The sequence below is a fragment of the Sarcophilus harrisii genome, chromosome 6 (genome assembly GCF_902635505.1).
Source record: "Sarcophilus harrisii chromosome 6, mSarHar1.11, whole genome shotgun sequence".
Classification (NCBI taxonomy): domain Eukaryota; kingdom Metazoa; phylum Chordata; class Mammalia; order Dasyuromorphia; family Dasyuridae; genus Sarcophilus; species Sarcophilus harrisii.
The window spans coordinates 252383571-252405625 of record NC_045431.1 but is presented as its reverse complement, the minus strand read 5'-3'; the positions used below and the strand labels follow the sequence as shown (position 1 = coordinate 252405625).

Below are 22055 nucleotides of genomic sequence, written 5' to 3'. Positions count from 1 at the left end.
CACCCTTTACCTTTCATAATATAATGCACTTCTAAACCTTCTTGATATGAGGGGAAATAAGAATCATGATTAAATCTCCATTCTGGAATGACTGGTTTAATCCATGTGATTCTTTCCTTACCCAGTTTCACACCAAGGACTCCACATCAGAGGTCTAAAACTCAATGAGAAATGGGAAGAGAAAGTCACTAAAAAGACCAGAAGGATTCCTGTAGACAGCTTATTGTCTTATAAAAACTGCACATCTTTGTTGCATTATTATTTTATTAAAGATCTCCAAATTATATTTTAACCTGTTTATAGTACCCTGTGGAATGTTGTGTCCCTGGGGTTGTATATTTGATATTCCTGCTCTGTATTTTTAACATAACCATCCTTATTCTTACACAGATCAAAGATCAAAGCTGACTACAGAGATGGACAAAGAGAATAGTAGCATGGAGACCAATTTCTTTCTTCTGGGTTTCAGAGATCACCCAGAGCTTCATGTTTTCCTATTTTTAGTATTCTTTTTCATCTACAGTATGACCTTGTTGGGAAACCTTGGAATGATCACACTGATCACAACCAGTTCACATCTACATACCCCTATGTACTTTTTCCTCAGTGTATTGTCTTTTATAGATGCCTGTTACTCTTCAGTTATAGCTCCAAAGTTGCTGGTGGACTTATTCTCAAAGAAGAAGGCTATTTCTTATAATGGATGTGCAACACAGTTATACTTCTTTTGTTCTTTGGTGGATACAGAATCTTTTCTCTTGGCAGCTATGGCTTATGACCGATATGTAGCGATCTGTAATCCGCTACTCTACACAGTAGTGATGTCCAAAAGAGTTTGCTGTCAGCTGGTTTTTGGAGCTTTTTTAGGTGGAACCATGAGTTCCATTATTCATACCACAAACACATTCCAACTATCTTTTTGTTCTAATGAAATTAACCATTTCTTTTGTGATATATCACCTCTTTTCTCCCTGTCTTGTTTTGACACTTATGTCCATGACATTGTTCTAGTAGTCTTTGCAAGTCTTGTTGAAGCCATCTGTCTTTTGACCGTCTTGCTCTCTTATGCCTACATCATAGTTACCATCCTTAAAACTGGTTCTGCTGAAGGAAGAAAGAAAGGATTTTCTACCTGTGCCTCCCACTTGACTGTAGTTACCATCTACCATGGGACTCTGATCTTTATTTATTTACGTCCAAGCACAGATCATTCTCTAGATATTGATAAAGTAACCTCAGTCTTCTATACCCTTATCATCCCCATGTTGAATCCACTCATCTACAGCCTGAGGAACAAAGATGTTAAGAATGCCTTTAGAAAGATAATACACAAAAAAGTGCTTTCTAAGTGATGATCTTGAAGGAGATCATTTGGCATATTGTAAATTAATTAGCAAAAATTTAGACTCTGGTTTCTTGTTACTACTGGACTACTGGAGAAATGAGACTCCTCTTTCTTTATCTTTGTTTCTTTCTTTATTTTTAACTGTTGTTATGGATCTGTGCCCATATAAAACAAAATTGCAGAACAAAACCTTAAGCAGAATCCATTCCTTTTCATTTTTATGCTCTGTGTGCTTTGGCTATAAGATTAAGAGATAAATCCTCTTAGCCTCAAAATCTGGAGTTTGTATTTCTTTCTATTCCAAATCAACAAAAGATTTATGAAAAATATAATGTAAAATAACTAAGAAACAAGACTATTTGGTTTTAATCTTGCATTTCTTATATCCCAGCAATAGTTCTTAAGAAATAATTCACATATAAGAGATTATGTTTTCCTTGCACTACACCAAACTGAATTACATTGATTGATATGATGGACTATTCCTATTCATTCTTGTGTTTGTTTTTCTTTGTAAATCAGCTTTGTTCTACTTGTTCTCATTCTTATGAATTTACTAATCTTTACAAGCAACACAACCTTCTTTCTTCTCAAATACTCTGATGGAGTTTTCTTTATTTCCAAATGGTCTCCATCAAAACATTCAAATAAATTACTTTTTCACTCTATTCATTTAAATAATCATTTTTCAGGCATTCAGTGTCCAAATCATGTCAAGTCTTCTCTAAACCCTCTTAAGGAAGATTAATTTTCTAAATTCCAATGACATCTTTCTCATGTGACTTCTAAATTTAGAACATTATACTATACATTGTAGTCATTTACAATAAGTCTTGCTTTATCTCTTCTAGTAAATAAGCCCTTTGCAGGTAGAAAATGTTTATATTTATTTGTGTGTCCTCTACTACTTTTTCCCTAAGTTTTTGAGTAGCTATATAAATAATTCTTGGGGGAAAAAAAGTTTGTGTTAATGTTTTGTATACATTAGATTAGATTTCTTATAGGTAAATATACATTTTCTGTAATTAGTTTCTTTGTAATAGTCAATAATAATGGACATATTTGACTTGGCAATTAGTATCAATTGTTTTGATAATTTTATTTTTGCTAATTGTAAATGGACCTCAAGGATGCAAATCAACAAATTCACCTCAAATTCATTAAGCTGACCATCATCGCAATGATTTATCAATTAATCTATCTTTGTTTACATGCCTGGAAGACAGAAAATTCTTTTAAAAACATGATAAAAAAAACACATTGATATTTTTATCATTTGATTTTTCCAATTTGAAAGCAAAGTTCTTGGAATTATTATGGTTCAGCATTAGGAGTTCATATGACTACATCTTTGAACATGACATTAGGAGAACTGGTATTACCATTGTTCTTATACCCAAGGATTATGAGATCTTTCCATTTGAAGTGGGACAGACACCTTTATTTTTTATTCTTCTTGCCCATTAGAATATGAGCTCTTTGAGAAGAGGAAATATCTTACTGTTTTATGTATGTTGACAGGATTTAGCAAAGTTTTTTGAATGCATGAAGTGCTTATTAAATGCATTCATGAGAACTTTCTAAATGTCCGTAATAGTTTTTTTTTTCTTTGCTCTGTTCTCTTATTTATTTTTTTAAAATATTGTTGATCAGAATAATAGCTTTAAAGAATCATAGATTTATTGTCTAAAGGAAATATAAAAATTTTGTATTTTTTTCCTGTTACCTTTTTTCTCCAATTAACTCCTTAAAATGGAGAATTCAGAATGTAATATCCTCATTTCTTAGGAATTTTTGGTACATATTGCATATTGGATTCTAATTGCTTGGTTACTATATACTATAACTGCTGCTATATTCCTAAATGTTATCATTATCCTGATATGTGAATCAAGCCTTTCATGTTGTTGTTTACTTTTACTATTATTACCTGTTTTGTTCTCTTCTACTTCTGTTTACCTTTCCCAGGAAAACAACTCAGTGCTATTATTATATTACATAGTAAAGTGGAGAAAACTTTACATCATTTGAAAGTTATTTGACTTCATGAGTAGTGGGTATATCATCACATAACCAAAAAGGACCTAACTCATTAAAAGCTATCCTCATCACAGAGAGCAAAACTGCCCCACAACCAAGAACCATTTATGCCTCATCTTTAAAAGATTTTTTTTTAATGGTTATGGCATTAGCTCAGTATAATTTATATGCCTCTAATAAGAAGATATTAAAGTGGGACAAACTTAAACTTATAAACTTTACTTTTCTTCCTCCCTTCTCTTCTGTGGAAATATTATTTTGCTTATGATTACTATCTCCTTGGGGGTACAACAAAACATGACGGCCTAGATTGTTTCTATTTCAATTATCATGGCTCTAACATCTTTACGTATTACCCAGGTATATGGCCACTATGATACCTTCAACTTTGGCAAAGTAATCCATTGCAAACATAGTATTATCTCTCCTGATGTAAATAGGGGGGGATATTGTCAGCTTGTCTTTACAAGAAATATTCAGATTTTGAATCCAAATATATTTTCTAATAAATTTTACCAGAAATAGCTTAGATTGAATTAAATCTGACATCATTTTTGTCCATCAAAAGTTAAATTCTATCAATCTCACATGGTTGTTAGGGACTCCAGGTCAATTTGTTTTTCAAACTTTTAGAAATGAGGCTTATGTCTCTTTTACCCTAAATCAGTTTAGAAGTTATGGGATTGTTTATTTGGTCCTGGTCCTTAACTATACTTTAGGCATGATGGGAAGAAGTGTGAAGAGATCCCAGTGCAGGTAGCAGCGCTGGGTGAAAAAATAGAAACCTCATGAAAGAAAATGGGGCTGAGGATGAATATCCTCTAGCCCCTTTTCCCATTCATTATAGTATCAGTGCTCCAGCATAGCACTCAAAATTTATTTTGAAATTGAGATTACCCAAATCACTACTGAATCTCATTTCCTCCAACCAATTTGAAGTTAATTTTTAGCACAACTGGCCATAGAAAAATTCCATAGTTGGTCCTCCACTATGATCAATCAATCTTGCTGTTTTATGTTATTCAGTCAGGGAACTTTGTTACCAACCTTCATGAAATTCAGCAGATTATAGAAGAATCACAACTGCTTGACCCAAAAGACCTTTGTTGAAAACCCTCCTCTTGGTACATTTCTTTATAGGCTAATAGATTATTCATCACCTTAGGCAAATTGGCTTTTCATGCATTAAGTGAGATAATTGTTGTTGCTTTCTGCATTAATTGATTCCCTAATCTGTGTGAGAGATTGACATTCAGTAGTCTTTGCTTGTTATTCTAATTGTGATTATGAAGAAATGGTAAATCTCCTTACTTTGGTTTATAAATAAGTGATTAATGTGGGACTGGATTGACCACTCCACTTTAATCAGAAAGGAGGAATTGACAAGAAAAATTAAAATCATGTACTAGATGGAATTGGTTCAATGTGAGAATCAGGAAAACCAATCAGATTCTCTCTCCTGGACAATGAGTCCATCTTATGCTGCCACAAGAATTCTCCTCCATTTTTTTTCTATTTTTCATTTATATAATTTACATAACCCAGATATTATTTCATATACACAAATAGATGCAATTGACATCTTTTTATTTTATAAAATGAGGACTCTGAAAATTCTTCTTCTTTCTCCTAATTTGGAAAGCAACTTATCTTTCTTCCAATTAGAAAATATATTATGTAGTTTTGTATCTTGGTTTGTGTCCTGGTTAAAATTTTTAAAATTATAATTACTTGATTTGATTTGATTATTTTATGTCTAAAAGTCCACTTCACTTTATTCAGAGTCTTTGAACTAATGGAGGAGTGTGCTGACATATTTATTCTTGCTGACTATGTAATAAATTACTAATGCCTGGATTGTTTCTTCAGTTATTAATTAATCTGCACATCTCTCTCTCTCTCTTCACTGAGAAGGAAAGCAATTTGATATAAAAACAATCTGATATATGTTATACATGTGTAGTCATCCTAACATATTTCCATATTACTCATGCACTACAATAATTTGAGGTAGGTACCATTAATTACCCATTTTATAGACAAAGAAACTGAGCCTGAGACAGTTAAATGCCTTTCCCAAAGTTGTATAACTAATGTTTGTGAAGCAGGTTTAGAATTCAGAATCTTCATAATCCTAGATTAGCTTTAAATTTACTTTGAAGCATAAAAGCTATTTTGAAAGGGAAAAGGAAGGGGAAAGAGAAAAAAGAAAGGGAATGGGAAGGATCATGATGGAGGGGTTCTTCCTTGTTTATTTCAATGCTCATTTGGAGCTTAAAAGCTTCTTTTCTTTCTTTCTTTTTTTTTTTTTTTTAAACTTCCCATCTATTTTATTGCTATGCAAAGGAACCTTGGTGACATAATATCAATTGTCTAAAATTCTATTTACCTCCTTAATTTCTTTCTTATTTATTTTGTATTACAATTCCTCTATTTCTGATAGAGCAAGGTTGAGAGTTCCTACTAGTATAGCTTTGCTGTTTAATTCTTCTTGAAGTTTTCTTAATTTGATAATAACAATTCTCAATTAGAAACAACTTTGTGTGTGTGTGTGTGTATGTTTTGTTATCCATTGATATTTTCTTTTCTATATCACTACTCATTATTCCAATGATGACTTCAGAGAGAGATTTCATATAATGATTATATAAAATCCCTCTTAAATGTTTCTATAGAATTCTATTATACTGATTTTATTCTGATGAAATAGAAGGAATCATTAAACTGTTCCCTTCAAAATACCCACTGATAATCAAGAAACATCAGAGTGGGCACTGAATCCTCAAGGGCAAATTTTGGAATTTAAACTTGATCTTTCAATCCTAATTTTTATCTTTTTAAATCGATATCTTGAAATCCTGTAATTTAAGTTTTAAAAACTTCAAATGTATATAATTTGGTCTGCTTGCTTTTTTCATTTTGTAAAAGGAGCTATCATGATAGACTTACAATGTGGATCTATCCTTCAAAATGGATGTCCCATGGCATTATTAACTATCATTTTCTCTGAGCTCGTTAATGTAGAACTAATGAGGATTTAGAAAAAAAAAAAAAAAAAAGACTACTGGGACCATTATAACAAGAATTACTTTCCTAGGCAAAGAAAAAATAATGAAGTGCTACCAAAACTCATTTCATTCTTTTTTTTTTTTTTCATTTCTGCTGTCCATAATGAATCCCACTGAACTTTCACACTGTATTTCTTTCCTTGTATGCTCTCTGATGATCTTAACTGCAATTACATTTTATCCCTTTGATATTCCTGGGAAGACAATAATAAATCTTTACAAATAATCACTACAACTTTTTTGATATTTATTATAAAAGTAGAAGAAATCATATCTATGCATGGAATATTCCCTAAGGTCTAGGAGACTGATTTCTTGATTCCTTTTTGTTTTTTGAATACTTGGATCTGATTGTGTCTCAATATTCTCTCCTTGAATTTTTATGTAATTAAAAGATACACTTTTAAATCAACATTCATTCTTAAACAGATTCTTAAATTAAAAAGTGAATTTTTCTTGTACAAAACTTATTCTGCTAGTTCAGGCATCACGAAGGATAGATAAAGGTAAAAAAAAAAAATAGATAGATATTTAAATGTAATTGACTTCCTTTTAAATCATATTTATTCACATGTACACACAACCTCCATACTAGACAATTATATTTTATTGCATAGACTTGTTATTTGCTTACTTTTGCTGTATAAATTAAACGCTGCCACCAAACTAAAAACAGAATCAAACAATAAAGAATTGTAGGGATGATTCTGCAGAATTCTTATCTGATAAAATGAAAATAGAAATGACATAAGGTGATTAAATTCAATTTTATATCTTTATATTTTCTAAGGGAGGGAATTATGTAATTAAATTTGGACTCATAAGAATTAAATTTGAATTCTAATTCTAAGATGTAAGACACTTATCATCTTGGTAAAGTCCCTCAACTTTTCTAGGTTTCTTTTTCTTTATCTGTAATATTAGGGGTTTGGAAAAGTAACCGCTAAAATACCTTCTAGCACATATCCTATGCTCTTATATCTGGAATTTCATTAACAACAAATTAATTGTTTATTAATTACCAAAACCTCATTCAAGTAGAGATTGTAAAATGTTATTCCAGTGAAATAGTAAGGGGGGAGGAAACAGGAATTTATTAAACATTAACTTTTCATTGGGCACTTTGCTAAGCATTTTAGAAATATTATCTCATTTGATTGTTTCTGGAAGGAAGATGGCATTATTACCTCTATTTTGCAATTGAGGAAGCTGAAGTAAACAGAAAAGCAGTTATTCCTCTAGAATGATATAGTAAGGAAGATTCTAAGCCCACAGTTGACTGTGGGTCTTCCTGCCTCCAGACCTAGGGCTTGTCCACTGCACTACTTGGCTGTAAAGAGAAAGTAGCAATATATATCTTGGTACTTGTTTATGTTATTATGAATTTAGAATGTATAATCAGATTATGAAATACAGTAATCAGTGAAAAATGCTGGAGAAAGTATGGGAAAGACTCAGTGTTGACAAAACCAGAAAATTTCTCGCTGGAGACTAGAAGACAGAATTAAAAGTAATGAAAGAATGTCAAATTCCAGACCAGATTTATCTCTAACCTGTAAATGGCTGAAGATGAACAGAATAAGTCATAAACAAGTGAATTAGGAATCAAATAGTGGATTAGTTGATTTCAAAGTGGGCAAAAGAGGCTTGCAAACCAAAGTCCCTCTGAATAGAAGGGCTTGTGGCCTATAAGAGAGAAGGATTTTTATACATGAAAACCACAAAGATATGAGATGCAGCATTGTCATTCATAAGTCTTAGGTAGATATGTTTTGGGAGACAATGCAGGTATTCTTGGGTTTTGTGGGAATAATTGCTAAATTCATGGATTCATTGAGTCTTGGAATTGTCTCAAGTCATTAGGCTCCTTGAGTCTTTTTTATTGTTCAGTAGGGTACAGAAACAGAGCTAGCACAGAAGGAATAAGAGTACAGCCACTGTGTCTGTTCACTTAGCAGTTACAAACAAAGGAATTGTTCAGAGTGTCAGAAAAGGAGATTTATAGCTTTCTGTTGTACATTTTGCTTCCTTTTGGCTCTCAGATCCCTGGGAAAAAGGGAAGTCCCAACAAATCTAAATAGTTATCGATTACTATCAATCATAATCATAATGATTAATAGTAATTGGTTAATATTTAATATTGATTAATATTACAGTACCAGAGAACATCTGGTACTGTTCAAAAAAATACAAGGATAAACACAAAAGATTGCTGTTGTACCAACCTCACAGCATAATCTATTTGCTGCATCTTAGCTATGGGATAAAGAAAGCATCTCCAAATATCTTATCAGAAGTAAAATTTAAAAATCAGATCATAGATTGGATACAAGAGTGAAAGTTGGAAGTGATTAATTTATATTCATTTATCTGGCTACATGATATTCTTTCTTCAAATAAAAGAACTAACAAAATATTGACTTGTTATTAATTTTATCTTCCTCTTTGAAAGGTAGGGAAATTAAATACAATGTTTTACATGCAATTTGGTAAATAATGTGTGAAATTAATAAAATAAAATTAAAAGTTCTTAAAACTAAAAAACGTAGGGGAAACAACAAAATGAATGACTATTTTGCTTTTTGCATTTTTTCCCAATCAAGAGGGAGAAATTATTTGCTTTTTCTTGAAGATAAAATAGCAGGAACAATATCAATGCTAAACATTAAATGATTGAGAGACTAGTCTATAAGGAGAGAAAAGCCATTCTTAATCTAAGATATATACTATTATTTTAGAAACAAATGATTTGGGGGCTTCTGGGAACCAAGATGGTGGAGCAAACAGGAAATTGTCATATTCTCATATTTACCTCCAAACAACAATAAAATGTAACCCCCATCCCCCCCAAAAAAAATCCTGGAATAGCAGAACCAGCGAAAAGACTGAGGGAAACAATCTTGGAATGAAGAAAATTCTGAAAAATTGGCAGGAAAGGCCTGTCTCATTTGAGCAAAAAAGGGGAGCAGTATTGACTACAGGAAGTATCTCAGGAAGTCAGCAGCAAATCCCACTTCAATAAACCAGTGATAGATCCTGATCCTTAGGGCAGTAGAACAGGAAAATTCCAAATGTAGGACCCCTTACAAGCCATGGCATACCCAGGAGAATAGGGAGATCCTACCCTGAGAATTAGCATGACCTTCAATGTAGTTCCAGGCAAGATAGTGGCCATTGTGCTTCAGTATAGCCTGGGGCGAACAGCTAGCCTCCAGCAGCTGGACCACCACATGTATCAGAATAGTGCTGAAGTAAAAGAAACACCCTCACCAGCCTCAGAACGCATTAGATATGTTCACTAGGATTTCCACTCTGTGCCAGGTAAGCTGCCATACCCCTATGACCTCTGGCAGCACCAGTCAGGCCCTTGCCCTAATGACTCCCCTTAACTCAGGAATAAATGTGAAGATACAAAAAAGACTTTAGAACATTAACAACAGGTAAATAGCCAGAGTCTGAAGAATCTACCACAAGAAGCCCAAGATAGTGTTCCTTCCAAACCAGGAGCAGAATTCACATTTTTAACAACAACAACAACAATAACAAAATAGCAAAAAAAATACAAAAAAAAAAGTCTGACCATGGAAAGTTATTATGGTGACATGGAAGATTGAGACACAAATTCAGAAAACACAAATATCAAAACAATTATATTAGACAGAGAGACAGAGACAGATATATGGAAAGGTATATACTCAGAGAGAAAGAGAGAGATGAAAATGGAAGATGGGGAATAAAGAAAAGGAACATTCATTATTTCTAATATACATTATTTCAAAGAGATACACTATTTCAAGGTGAGAAAGAAAATAGCCAAAAAACAAAAAACCAAACCAAAACAAAACAAAAGCAAACAAACAAACAAACAAACAAAAAACACAGGCAGGATAACACAAAAGTTGGAAGCTTTTACATAAAAGGATTGGAGGTCTTGGGACATGTATTCCAGAGGACAAAAGAGCTAAAATAACAACATAGAATCACCTATGCAGCAAAGCTGACTATAATCCTTCAGGGGGGGAAATAAACATTTAATGAAATAGAAATATGAAAAAAAAAATGAAATATCATTCCTTACGAGAAGACCAGAGCTGAATGAAAAATTTGACTTTCAAAAAAAAAAAAAATGAAAAAGAAGCAAAGTTGAACAGGAAACAGAAAAAAAAGGGATTTGATACAGTTAAACTTTATATTTCTACATCAGAAAATGAAATTCATAACTTCTAAAAACTTCATCACTAGGGACATTAGAAGAAATATACAAATACAAAAAACAAAGATGTGAGTTGAATATGATGGTATATTATTAAAAAAAATAAAATCAAATCAAAGATGAGAAAGTAGAATGAACAGGGAGAAGATGAAAGGGAGAAGTAGAAAGAGATACATTAAAATAAAAGAGGTCTGAAAGAGATTTTACAGTCAAATGGGAAATAGAGAAAGTGGTGAGAGGAGCACAGGAACTTCGATCTTAGGAGAATTGGCTCAAAGAGTGAATGATATATATACTCACTTGGGCGTAGAAATCTCTCACAGGTAAGCAGGACAGTAGGAGAATAAGGTAAGGGAGGGAGGTGATCAAAGGAAGACCTCTTTGGGGGAGGTAAATTTCACAAACAATCCTTTTGATGATGGACAGGCTAAAAGAAGAAAGACTAGGAAAATGAGGAGAAATAGGATGGAGGGAAATATATGGATCATTACTATAGAAAAAAATACAGTGAGTTTCTCTGATAAAGACTTCATTTCTCAAACATGGAAAATAAAGAAAATATATTGCACTAAGAGCCACTCCTCAAATTGATTAATGGTCAAAGGCTATAAACAGTTACAGACACAACAACAAAACTAATTATAGTCATATATAAATTCTCTAAATCACTATTAATTAAAGAAATGCAAATTAAAACAGGTAGAACTATTACCTCACACTTGTCAGCTTGACTAGTATGACACAAAAGGAAAATGACAAATGTTGGAGGTCATGTGGGAAAATTAAAACACTAATGTTGTTGGTGATGTTATATACTATTCATCTATTCTGAATAACAATTTGGAGCTATGTCCAAAGGACTATAAAATCAGACATAATCACTGACCAAGGAATATCACTATTAGGTCTATATCCTACAGAGATTTTTTTAAAAAGAAAAAGACCTATGTGTACAAAAGTCTTTATTAGTAATTCTTTTAATGGTGGTGAAGAATTAGAAATTGGGGAGGTGGGGATGTCCACCAGTTTAGGAATGGCTAAACTAGTAGTTGTATGTGATTGTGATGGAATACTATATGTTTTAAGAAATGATGAGCAGGATACTCTGCAAAATCTGAACTATCTTAAAATGAAAAGTGAAATGAGAAGAACCAATAGAATATTTTGCTCAGCAGCAATAATAGTGTGTGATAATCTACTATGAATAGTGTAATTATGTTAACAATGCAAATGATCCAAGACAATTTTGTTGGACTTAGGTGCTGTCCATCTTCAGAGAAAAAAAACTGTCAACTGAATGTAGATCAAAGATACTTTTTCATTACTTTCTCTATTTTTCATGGAGGTTTATTTATTTTTTTTTTTTGTTTTCTTTCACAGAATATTTTATATAGAAATGTGTTTCCGATGCCTATGCAAGTATAATCTAAGTTAAATTATTTACCTTCTCAATGAGAGTAGAAAGGAAGAAGGAGAATATTTCAAACATAAAATTTGAAGGAAAAAAAAGATTTAAAATGATTTTACATGTAATTGGGAAAATAAAGAAAAATAGAAAATAATTGGCTTTAAAGATGGTATCCCATTAATTCAAGAACCAAATATAAATGGTATCTTTTATGTTTAAAATCCCTTAAATTAATATAAAATAAATACATATTATAAATATATTTTTAATATAATATGTATAATATTTTTATTTTATTATATATAATATATACAAATAATTATTTATTTATTATTGTTTATATTTTTATATTTATTATTTATTTATATTTATATTATGATTATTTATATTTATTATTGTTTATTATTGTTTATATAATTACATCATGTATCATATATAATATTAATATTAATATATTAATAATACTATTATATAATAAATATAAACATAAAATAAAATAAAGTCCCTTTAAAAAAAACATTTTCAGGTTTAGTACATATTCTTTTTCATTTCCTTTATCTATGCCTTTTAAAAACAAATTGATAATGCACAGAACTGCCTCCCTTCTCAGTTTTAATTCTTAGAAACTTATCTTCTCTCAGAGCTCAGAATAATTATCATTTCTGTTATGAAGACTTGTGGGTCTTGAGTTAACACCCTGGGACTTTAGAATCAGCTGGAGTCAGGATAAGCAAAAATCCTTGGTCTTTATTCTTGGTCAAAATAAGAGGAATGGACACAGGAATCTCCTCTTTCCCACTCCACTAGGAGTCACACTCACTTGTCTTATTCCACCCTCTTATCCCTCCTCCCAATCTCTCTATACACCAAGAGATTAAGCCAGCACAAGAATAATGGGGTGGGTCATTTCCCAAGCATATGCTAATAGAGTATTGTCCAATAAATAATTAGCCTTAAGTGCTTGGCTGTCCAAGTGTATCTGCTCAGTTTCAGCCCATTACAAAGACTTCCTTTTGTAATGCCTGAGAAACTGAGGCAAGATAGAGATTAGATAGTTTTTAATATTTTATTTGAGTTTCTGAGAGGGTGAAATTGTCTAGGATCAAAGGATCTATTCTGGTCCAAGGGCTGATGTATTAAAGTATTAGGCATCAGAGTGTGAAATTCCAATGATTTTTATATGGTTCTAAGTGATCAGGGGAAACAAAGGAGAGGGGTGGAGTTCAAACACTGGTAAGCCCAGGGATTTCCAAGAATGGACCATCAATCTGGTTTTGACAGGTTGGGGATAGGACCAAAAATTCTTAATAACTTGGGAGTGAAGAGGATAGACAGCTAGAGACAGGAAGTCTGGAGAGATAGAGATAGAGGATGCCAATTAAGTATCTGAGATTGGATATCTGGAGTTTTATGATTTTTTTTGGAATGCTAGAATGGCCAGATCTCCATAGCCCTAATTATCTCATTCCTAATGAACAGGAAAGGAGAGTTGCAACCAGGGGGATTGAGACAGAGCAATTCAAGGAAACTGAGGCAGAACAATTTAGGGAAACTGAGATAGAACAATTTAGAGAACCTGAGGCAGAATATTAAAAGGAAACTGTGGCATAACACTTTACTCTCCCCAGCTACTAATAACTTTCCCTCATTTTAAAAAAATGGTGATGAGATGAAAATTATAATGTTATTTGTAATAAAATTTGTTAAGATTTAAATGTGCTCATATAAATAGAAAATAAATATTTTCAGGTCTTTGTATGTTGTATGTGTTCCATTTTATTTTTAATATTTTGATATCTCCACCGCTTATCACATATTTGTTGCTTAACAAATACTTGCTGATTAATTGTTTTGCTTGCAAAGCTCTGATCACAGAATATCTAAACTTTTATCTTATGAAATATTTGTTCTTTTTTCCCCCTAAACTTTTATATGTGATCTACTCAGTGTGACTGAATCTGGAGAAAGAGGCTTCTCTTTGCATTGCATCTAAAATTCATGTTGCATATGTGCATTACATTAAAAAAATTAAATACATGCACTGTTCACTTCCTCTCTCTTGCTTTAATGTATACCTCTTTCTCGAGACACATTTCACTAACAATATCCATTACACAAACAATTGCATTATTCTACTTCCAAATGGTTAATTCTGGAGATGCATTTCAACCATTTTTTAACCATTTTAATTTATGTTTTATAAAAGGCTCATGGATTCTCTTTTCCCTAAGAGTGACTTGTGCTGCTGATCCATAATTCAATATTAAAATGTCACCTAAATAGTAATTATCACCCAACTTTACATTTAATAATTTGATACTTAAGTGCCTAGATATGGTACTCTAAAGATTTCTGAACATTACAGTGAAAAACTAAATGTATCACTGAAGCATTAGCTCCTGGCAAGACATACTCAAAAAATATTTTAACTTTAGGAACTGACAATCAAAAAGAAGATAGTCTGAGAGCCACTATGAGAATCCAATAAAAGTCAAATAACCAAACAAAAGCAGTCTTCTTTTATCCCAGAAGAAGCAAAGTGGATTGAAATTCAGGCCTGGTGTAAGAAAGACACAAGTTCAAATATGACACAAATACCTACTAGAAGGGTTACCCTGTGTGACCTTTAATTCTTCAGTTGTTAAACTGAGATTATAATAGCACAAATTCCCACAGTTTTTCTTAGGATCAAATGACATTTGTAAAGCAAATCATACAATATCTGACAATGTATAACCAATAAATTCTCATGATATTCCTTTTTTCCTTCATTTCTTCCTTCCTTTTTTCCTACCTTTGTTCCTTTTGTTTTCCCTTTGAACTTTTAAGAAAAACTGATCAATGATCTATATATCAGAATAGCAATAAGAGAATTGGGTGAAAAAAAAAAAACTATATTATGATTTAATGTTTGATTTTTTTTTTTACTATGTTGAAGAGGATTTTCTTTTCTTCATAAAAAAAATTAATTACCTAAAACTTAAGTGTAATGATAAATTGGAGGAAATCAATAGGAAAATAATGAAGATAGAAAATATTTCTCATGAATTAAGGGGGAAAAGCATGCAAATATTCTGACTGGGCCAATTAAAAATTTATGTTACATAACCTCAACTGAGCTGTTATTGCTGCTGGGTAATCCTACTTATTATATACAATTTCAACTCATTATTCCACCCTCCTCAGTGGTTCTTCCAAAATTTCCTTCCCCAATTAAACCTCTCATGATTCTCTCTCCTCTGCTCTCTTAAATGGAAAAACCTTTCACAAATATTAAGAGGAAAAAAAATTAAAGTCATTTTCCACAGACTCCTTTTCCCTTCATTTTCATCTATTACTCACATGCCTTTTGCCACATTTTCCTCCCTCTCCTGTTTCTCCTCCTGTTCCTTCTCCTCCTTCTTTTCTCCTCTTTTTCTTCATCTTCTTCTTCCTTTTCATCTTAATGTTTTTCTTTTTTCCTCTTCTTCTTTTCTTCTTCCATTATTTTATATTTATTATTAGAACATACATATATGGACTTCCGGCCAAGATGGAGGCAAGGAGGCACACAGCTGGGTAAGCTCCATGTTTTCTCTCAGAATCCATCTCATTACAAGCCTCTGAATTAATATTCGACTGAAAAAAAAAAACCCACAAATAGTTACCAAGAGAAGACATCCTTGAGATTCGCCAGGAAAGGCCTGTTTTTGCTCGAGGGCTGGGATGGTTTTAGATTGGGCACAGGCTGAGGGCAGGCAGCGGCAGCAGAAGCTTGGCAGGCAACTCACAGCCCAGGAGACTGGAGGAGGTTGGGGTGTGATCTCAGCTGTCTCTTTGGGGAGAGCTTTGCTACAGGCTTGGATACTTTGCCCTGGCAGCAAGTCAATAGCCCAACAGAGAAGCTACAAACACCGGGGGTGAAGAATACAACCCCAAACAGCTGGACTTTTTCCAGACCTGGCCACCCCTCCCCAACAGCGTCTCAGCATACTCTCAGAGTCTCAGAGTGCAGGCGCAGCACAGTCCTGCTAGTGCCTTGCTGCTGCCCCCTTGCAGTCTGTAGAGGAAGCTCAGTAACACCACCCAGCCCCACCCCCCAAAAAAGCAGACTCCATTTGTTTTTTTTTTTTTTCCTTTGCTAGTTTGTCTCTAATTCTTCTCTGACAAAATGAGCAAAAAACTGAAAAAGACCTTAATGATTGACAGCTTTTATAAGGATAGAGAGCAGACTCTAAACCCTGAGGAGAATAAAAACAGACTGTCTCCAGGTGAATCCCTACAGGAGGAGATCATCTGTTCCTCAGCACAGATGAATCTCATAGAAGAAATTAAAAAGGCTCTCACAAGAGAGCTAGAAGAAAAATGGGAAAAGGATAGGGAGGCTTGGCAAAAGAGTCTGGAGAAGTCATCCCACTCATTTAAAAACAGAATGGATAAAGAAATCAAATTCTTGAAAAATACGATTAGTGAACTAGAAACAGAAAATAGCTCTCTTAAAAAATAAAATTGGTGAAATGGAAAAAAATTCCATAGAACAAAACAACTCAATTGGACAATTAGAAAAAGATATAAAAAGAGTGAGTTAAGAAAATACTTCATTGAAAATCAGAATCGGGCAAATGGAATTGAATGACTCAAGGAGACAACAAGAATCAATCAAACAAAAACAAAAAATAAAATAATGGGGAAAAAATGTCAAATACCTTCTTGGGAAAATAACAAATATGGAAAATAGGTCTAGGAGAGACAATCTGAGAATTATTGGACTACCAGAAAAATATGATGAAAAAAAGAGCCTGGACACTATTTTCCAGGAAATTATCAAAGAGAACTGCCCAGAAGTCATAGAAACAGAGGGTAAAATAGACATTGAAAGAATTCATCAATGACCTACTGAAAGGGATCCTAAAATCAAAACCCGAAGAAATATAGTGGCCAAATGCCAGAACCCTCACACAAAGGAAAAAATACTCCAAGTCACTAGAAAAACCCAATTCAAATATAGAGGAGCTACAATAAGGATCACCCAGGATCTCGCATCATCCACATTAAAAGATCAAAGGGCCTGGAATATGATATTCTGAAAGGCTAAGGAACCAAAAATAACTTACTCAGCCAGAATGAGCATCTTTTTCCAGGGAAGAAGATGGTCATTGAACGAAATAAGCAAATTTCACCTATTTTTGATGAAAAAATCAGAACTTAACAAAAAGTTTGATCTACAAATATAGGACTCAAGAGAAACCTAAAAAGCCAAAAAGAAATCTTGGGAACCATATTTCTGCTATAAATATGTATAAAGAATACATATATACCTTGTTCTAGAAACTAGAGGTAGAAAGGACATTGTACCAGAAAAAGAGTAAAGTGGGGGCAATACATCTCACGAAGAGGCAAAGGAAACCTATTATAACTGAGAGAAAGAATGGAGGGGGATGAATATAGTGGGTATCTTACTGCCATCAGAATTGGCTTTAAGAGAAAAATTGTAGACATATTCACTTCATGGTGAATCTTCTCCCACCATTGAAGAGTGAGAAGGGAAAAGTGAAAAGGGAAGGAATAAGCTGAGCAGAAGGGAATATGGAAACTGTGAGGGAAGGAGTAAGATGGGGGAAGAACTCTAAGGCAGGGGGGAGGGATACTAAAAAGGGAGGGCTGTGAGAAGCAAGGGGTGCTCACAAGTTTAATACTGGGGAGGGGGGTTAAGGAGTAAGGAAAGGAGAAAAGTGTAAACAGGGGTTAACAAGATGGCAAGTAATACAGAACTGGTAATTTTAACTAACTATATAAGAAAGTGAATGGGGTAAACTCCCCCATAAAGAGGAAGCAGTTAGCAGAATGGATTAAAAGCCAGAATGCTACAAGATGTTGTTTACAGGAAACTCACCTGAAGCAGGGAGATACATGCAGAGTAAAGTTAAAAGGTTGGAGCAAAATCTACTATGTTTCAGGTGAAGTCAGAAAAGCAGGGTAGCCACCCTGATCTTAGACCAAGCAAAAGAAAAAATTGATCTAATTAAAAGAGATAAGGAAGGGCACTATTATCTTGCTAAAGGGTAGCATAGATAATGAAGCAATATCAATATTAAACATACATGCACCAAGTAGTGTAGCATCTAAATTCTTAAAAGAGAAATTAAGAGAATTATAAGAAGAAATAGACAGCAAACCATAATAGTGGGAGATCTCAACCTTGCACTTTCAGAATTAGATAAATCAAACTACAAAATAAGTAAGAAAGAAGCCAAAGACGTAAATAGAATACTAGAAAAGTTAGACATGATAGATCTCTGAAGAAAATGAAATAAAGACAGGAAGGAGTACACTTTCTTTTCAGCAGTTCATAGAACCTATACAAAAATAGAGCATATATTAGGACATAAAAACCTCAAACTCAAATGCAGTAAGGCAGAAATAGTAAATGCATCCTTTTCAGACCACGATGCAATAAAAATTACATTCAACAAAAAGCCAGGGGAAAGTAGACAAAAAATAATTGGAAACTAAATAATCTCATACTAAAGAATGATTGGGTGAAACGGCAAATCATATGCATAATTAATAACTTCACCCCAGAAAATGACAATAATGAGATGTCATTCGAAAATGTGTGAGATGTAGCCAAAGCAGTAATAAGGGGAAATTTCATATTTCTAGAGGCCTACTTGCATAAAATAGAGAAAGAGAGGGTCAATGATTTGGGCTTGAAACTAACAATGCTAGAAAAGGAACAAATTAAAAACCCGCAGTCAAACACTAAACTTGAAATTCTAAAAATAAAAGAAGAGATCAATAAAATTGAAAGTAAAAAAAAAATAAACTATTGAATTAATTAATAAAACTAAGAGTTGGTTCCATGAATAAAAGAACAAAATAGACAAACCCTTAGTAAATCTGATTTAATAAATGAAAGAGGAAAATCAAATTGTTAGTCTTATAAATGAAAAGGGAGACCTCGCCACTAACGAAGAGGAAATTAGAGCAATAATTAGGAATTACTTTGCCCAACTTTATCTCTCTTTTTTTTTTAATTTAATAGCCTTTTATTTACAGGATATATACATGGGTAACTTTACAGCATTAACAATTGCCAAACCTCTTGTTCCAATTTTTCACCTCTTACCCCCACCCCTTCCCTCCCTAGATGGCAGGATGACCAGTAGATGTTAAATATATTAAAATATAAATTAGATACACAATAAGTATACCTGACCAAAACGTTATTTTGCTGTAGAAAAAGAATCAGACTCTGAAATATTGTACAATTAGCTTGTGAAGGAAATCAAAAATGCAGGTGTGCATAAATATAGGGATTGGGAATGCAATGTAATGGTTTTAGTCATCTCCCAGAGTTCTTTTTCTGGGCATAGCTAGTTCAGTTCATTACTGCTCCATTAGAAATGATTTGGTTGATCTCGTTGCTGAGAAGGGCCTGATCCATCAGAACTGGTCATCATATAGTATTGTTGTTAAAGTATATAATGATCTCCTGGTCCTGCTCATTTCACTCAGCATCAGTTCATGTAAGTCTCTCCAGGCCTTTCTGAAATTATCCTGTTGGTCATTTCTTACAGAACAGTAATATTCCATAATTTTCATATACCACAATTTATTCAACCATTCTCCAACTGATGGACATCCATTCAGTTTCCAGTTTTAGCCACTACAAAAGGGCTGCCACAAACATTCGTGCACATACCGGTCCCTTTCCCTTCTTTTATAATTTCTTTGGGATATAATCCCAGTAGTAACACTGCTGGATCAAAGGGTAGTACAGTTTGATAACTTTTTGAGCATAGTTCCAAACTACTCTCAAAATGGTTGGATTCGTTCACAACTCCACCAACAATGCATCAATGTCCCAGTTTTCCCGCATTCCCCTCCAACAATCATCCATTATTTTTCCTGTCATCTTAGCCAATCTGACAGGTGTGTAGTGGTATCTTAGAGTTGTCTTAATTTGCATTTCTCTGATTAATAATGACTTGGAGCATCTTTTCATATGACTAGAAATAGTTTCTATTTCTTCATCTGAGAATTGTCTGTTCATATCCTTTGACCATTTTTCAATTGGAGAATGGCTTGATTTTTTATAAATTAGAGTTAATTCTCTATATATTTTGGAAATGAGGCCTTTATCAGAACCTTTGACTGTAAAAATATTTTCCCAGTTTATTGCTTCCCTTCTAATCTTGTCTGCATTAGTTTTGTTTGTACAAAAACTTTTCAATTTGGTATAATCGAAATTTTCTATTTTGTGATCAGTAATGATCTCTAGTTCTGCTTTGGTCATAAAGACCTTCCCCTTCCACAGGTCTGAGAGATAAACTATCCTATGTTCCTCTAATTTATTAATAATTTCATTCTTTATGCCTAGGTCATGAACCCATTTTGACTCTTATCTTGGTGTACGGCGTTAAGTATGGATCAATGCCTAGTTTCTGCCATATTAGTTTCCAATTTTCCCAGCAATTTTTATCAAACAGTAAGTTCTTATCCCAAAGCTGGATCTTTTGGGTTTGTCAAAGACTAGGTTGCTATATTTGTTGACTGTTTTATCCCTTGAACCTAATCTATTCCACTGTTCAACTAATCTATTCTTTAGCCAATACCAAATAGTTTTGGTAACTGCTGCTCTATAATATAATTTTAGATCTGGTACAGCTAAGCCACCTTCATTTGATTTTTTTTTCATTAATTCCCTTGAAATTCTTGACCTTTGTTTTTTCCATATGAACTTTGTTGTTATTTTTTCTAGGTCATTAAAATAGTTTTTTGGGAGTCTGATTGGTATAGCGCTAAATAAATAGATTAGTTTAGGTAATATTGTCATCTTTATTATATTTGCTCGCCCTATCCAAGAGCATTTAATATTTTTCCAATTGGTTAGATCAGACTTAATTTGTGTGAAAAGTGGTCTGTAATTTTGCTCATAAAGTTACTGATTTTCCCTTGGCAGATAGATTCCTAAATATTTTATATTATCAGTAGTTACTTTAAATGGTATTTCTCTTTGTAACTCTGACTGTTGGATTTTGTTAGTGATATATAAGAATGCTGATGACTTATGTGGGTTTATTTTATAACCAGCAACTTTGCTAAAGTTGTGGATTATTTCTAATAACTTTTTAGCAGAATCTCTGGGGTTTTCTAAGTATACCATCATGTCATCGGCAAAGAGTGATAATTTGGCTTCCTCATTGCCTATTCTTATTCCTTTAATCTCTTTCTCAGCTCTTATTGCTATAGCTAGCGTTTCTAATACAATATTAAATAGTAATGGTGATAGTGGGCAACCTTGTTTCACTCCAGATCTTATTGGGAATGGTTGCAGTTTGTCTCCATTACATAGCCCAACTTTATCTCAATAAATTCGACAACTTAAATGAAATGGAAGAATACCTTCAAAAATATAGCTTGCCCAGATTAACAGAGGAAGAAGCAAATATCCTAAACAGTCCCATCTTAGAAAAAGAAATACAACAAGCTATTAACCAACTCCCTAAGAGAAAATCCCGAGGACCAGATGAATTTATATGTGAATTCTACTAAACATTTAAAGAACAATTAACTCCAATGCTATATAAACTATTTTAAAAAATGGGATTGAAGGAGTCCTATCAAACTCCTTTTACGACACAGACATGGTAGTGATACCTAAACCAGGTTGGCTGAAAACAGAGAAAGAAAATAATAGACCAATCTCCCTAATGAATATTGATGCTAAAATCTTAAATAAAATATTAGCAAAAAGATTACAGAAAATCATCCCCACGATAATGCACTGTGACCTAGTAGGATTTATACCAGGAATGCAGGGCTGGTTCAATATTAGGAAAATTATTTGCATAATGGACTATATCAATAACCAAACTAACAAAAACCGTATGATCATCTCAATAGATGCAGAAAAAGCATTTGATAAAATCCAACATCCATTCCTAATAAAAACACTTGAGAGTATAGGGATAAATGGACTTTTCCTTAAAATAGTCA

General features: G+C 33.0%; 1 protein-coding gene across 1 annotated transcript; it reads left to right on the top strand.

The window, feature by feature from the left end:
* The first annotated feature begins 416 nt into the window (after positions 1 to 416).
* On the top strand, positions 417 to 1352 carry LOC100914595 (olfactory receptor 5I1-like). The gene has a single exon (XM_012552652.1). The coding sequence runs from the start codon at positions 417 to 419 to the stop codon at positions 1350 to 1352; it is 936 nt and encodes a 311-aa protein (XP_012408106.1).
* Positions 1353 to 22055: the final 20703 nt, after the last annotated feature.

Coding starts and splice junctions, on each gene's coding strand:
- LOC100914595 (XM_012552652.1), top strand. CDS start 417: ATGGACAAAGAGAATAGTAGCATGGAGACCAATTTCTTTCTTCTGGGT.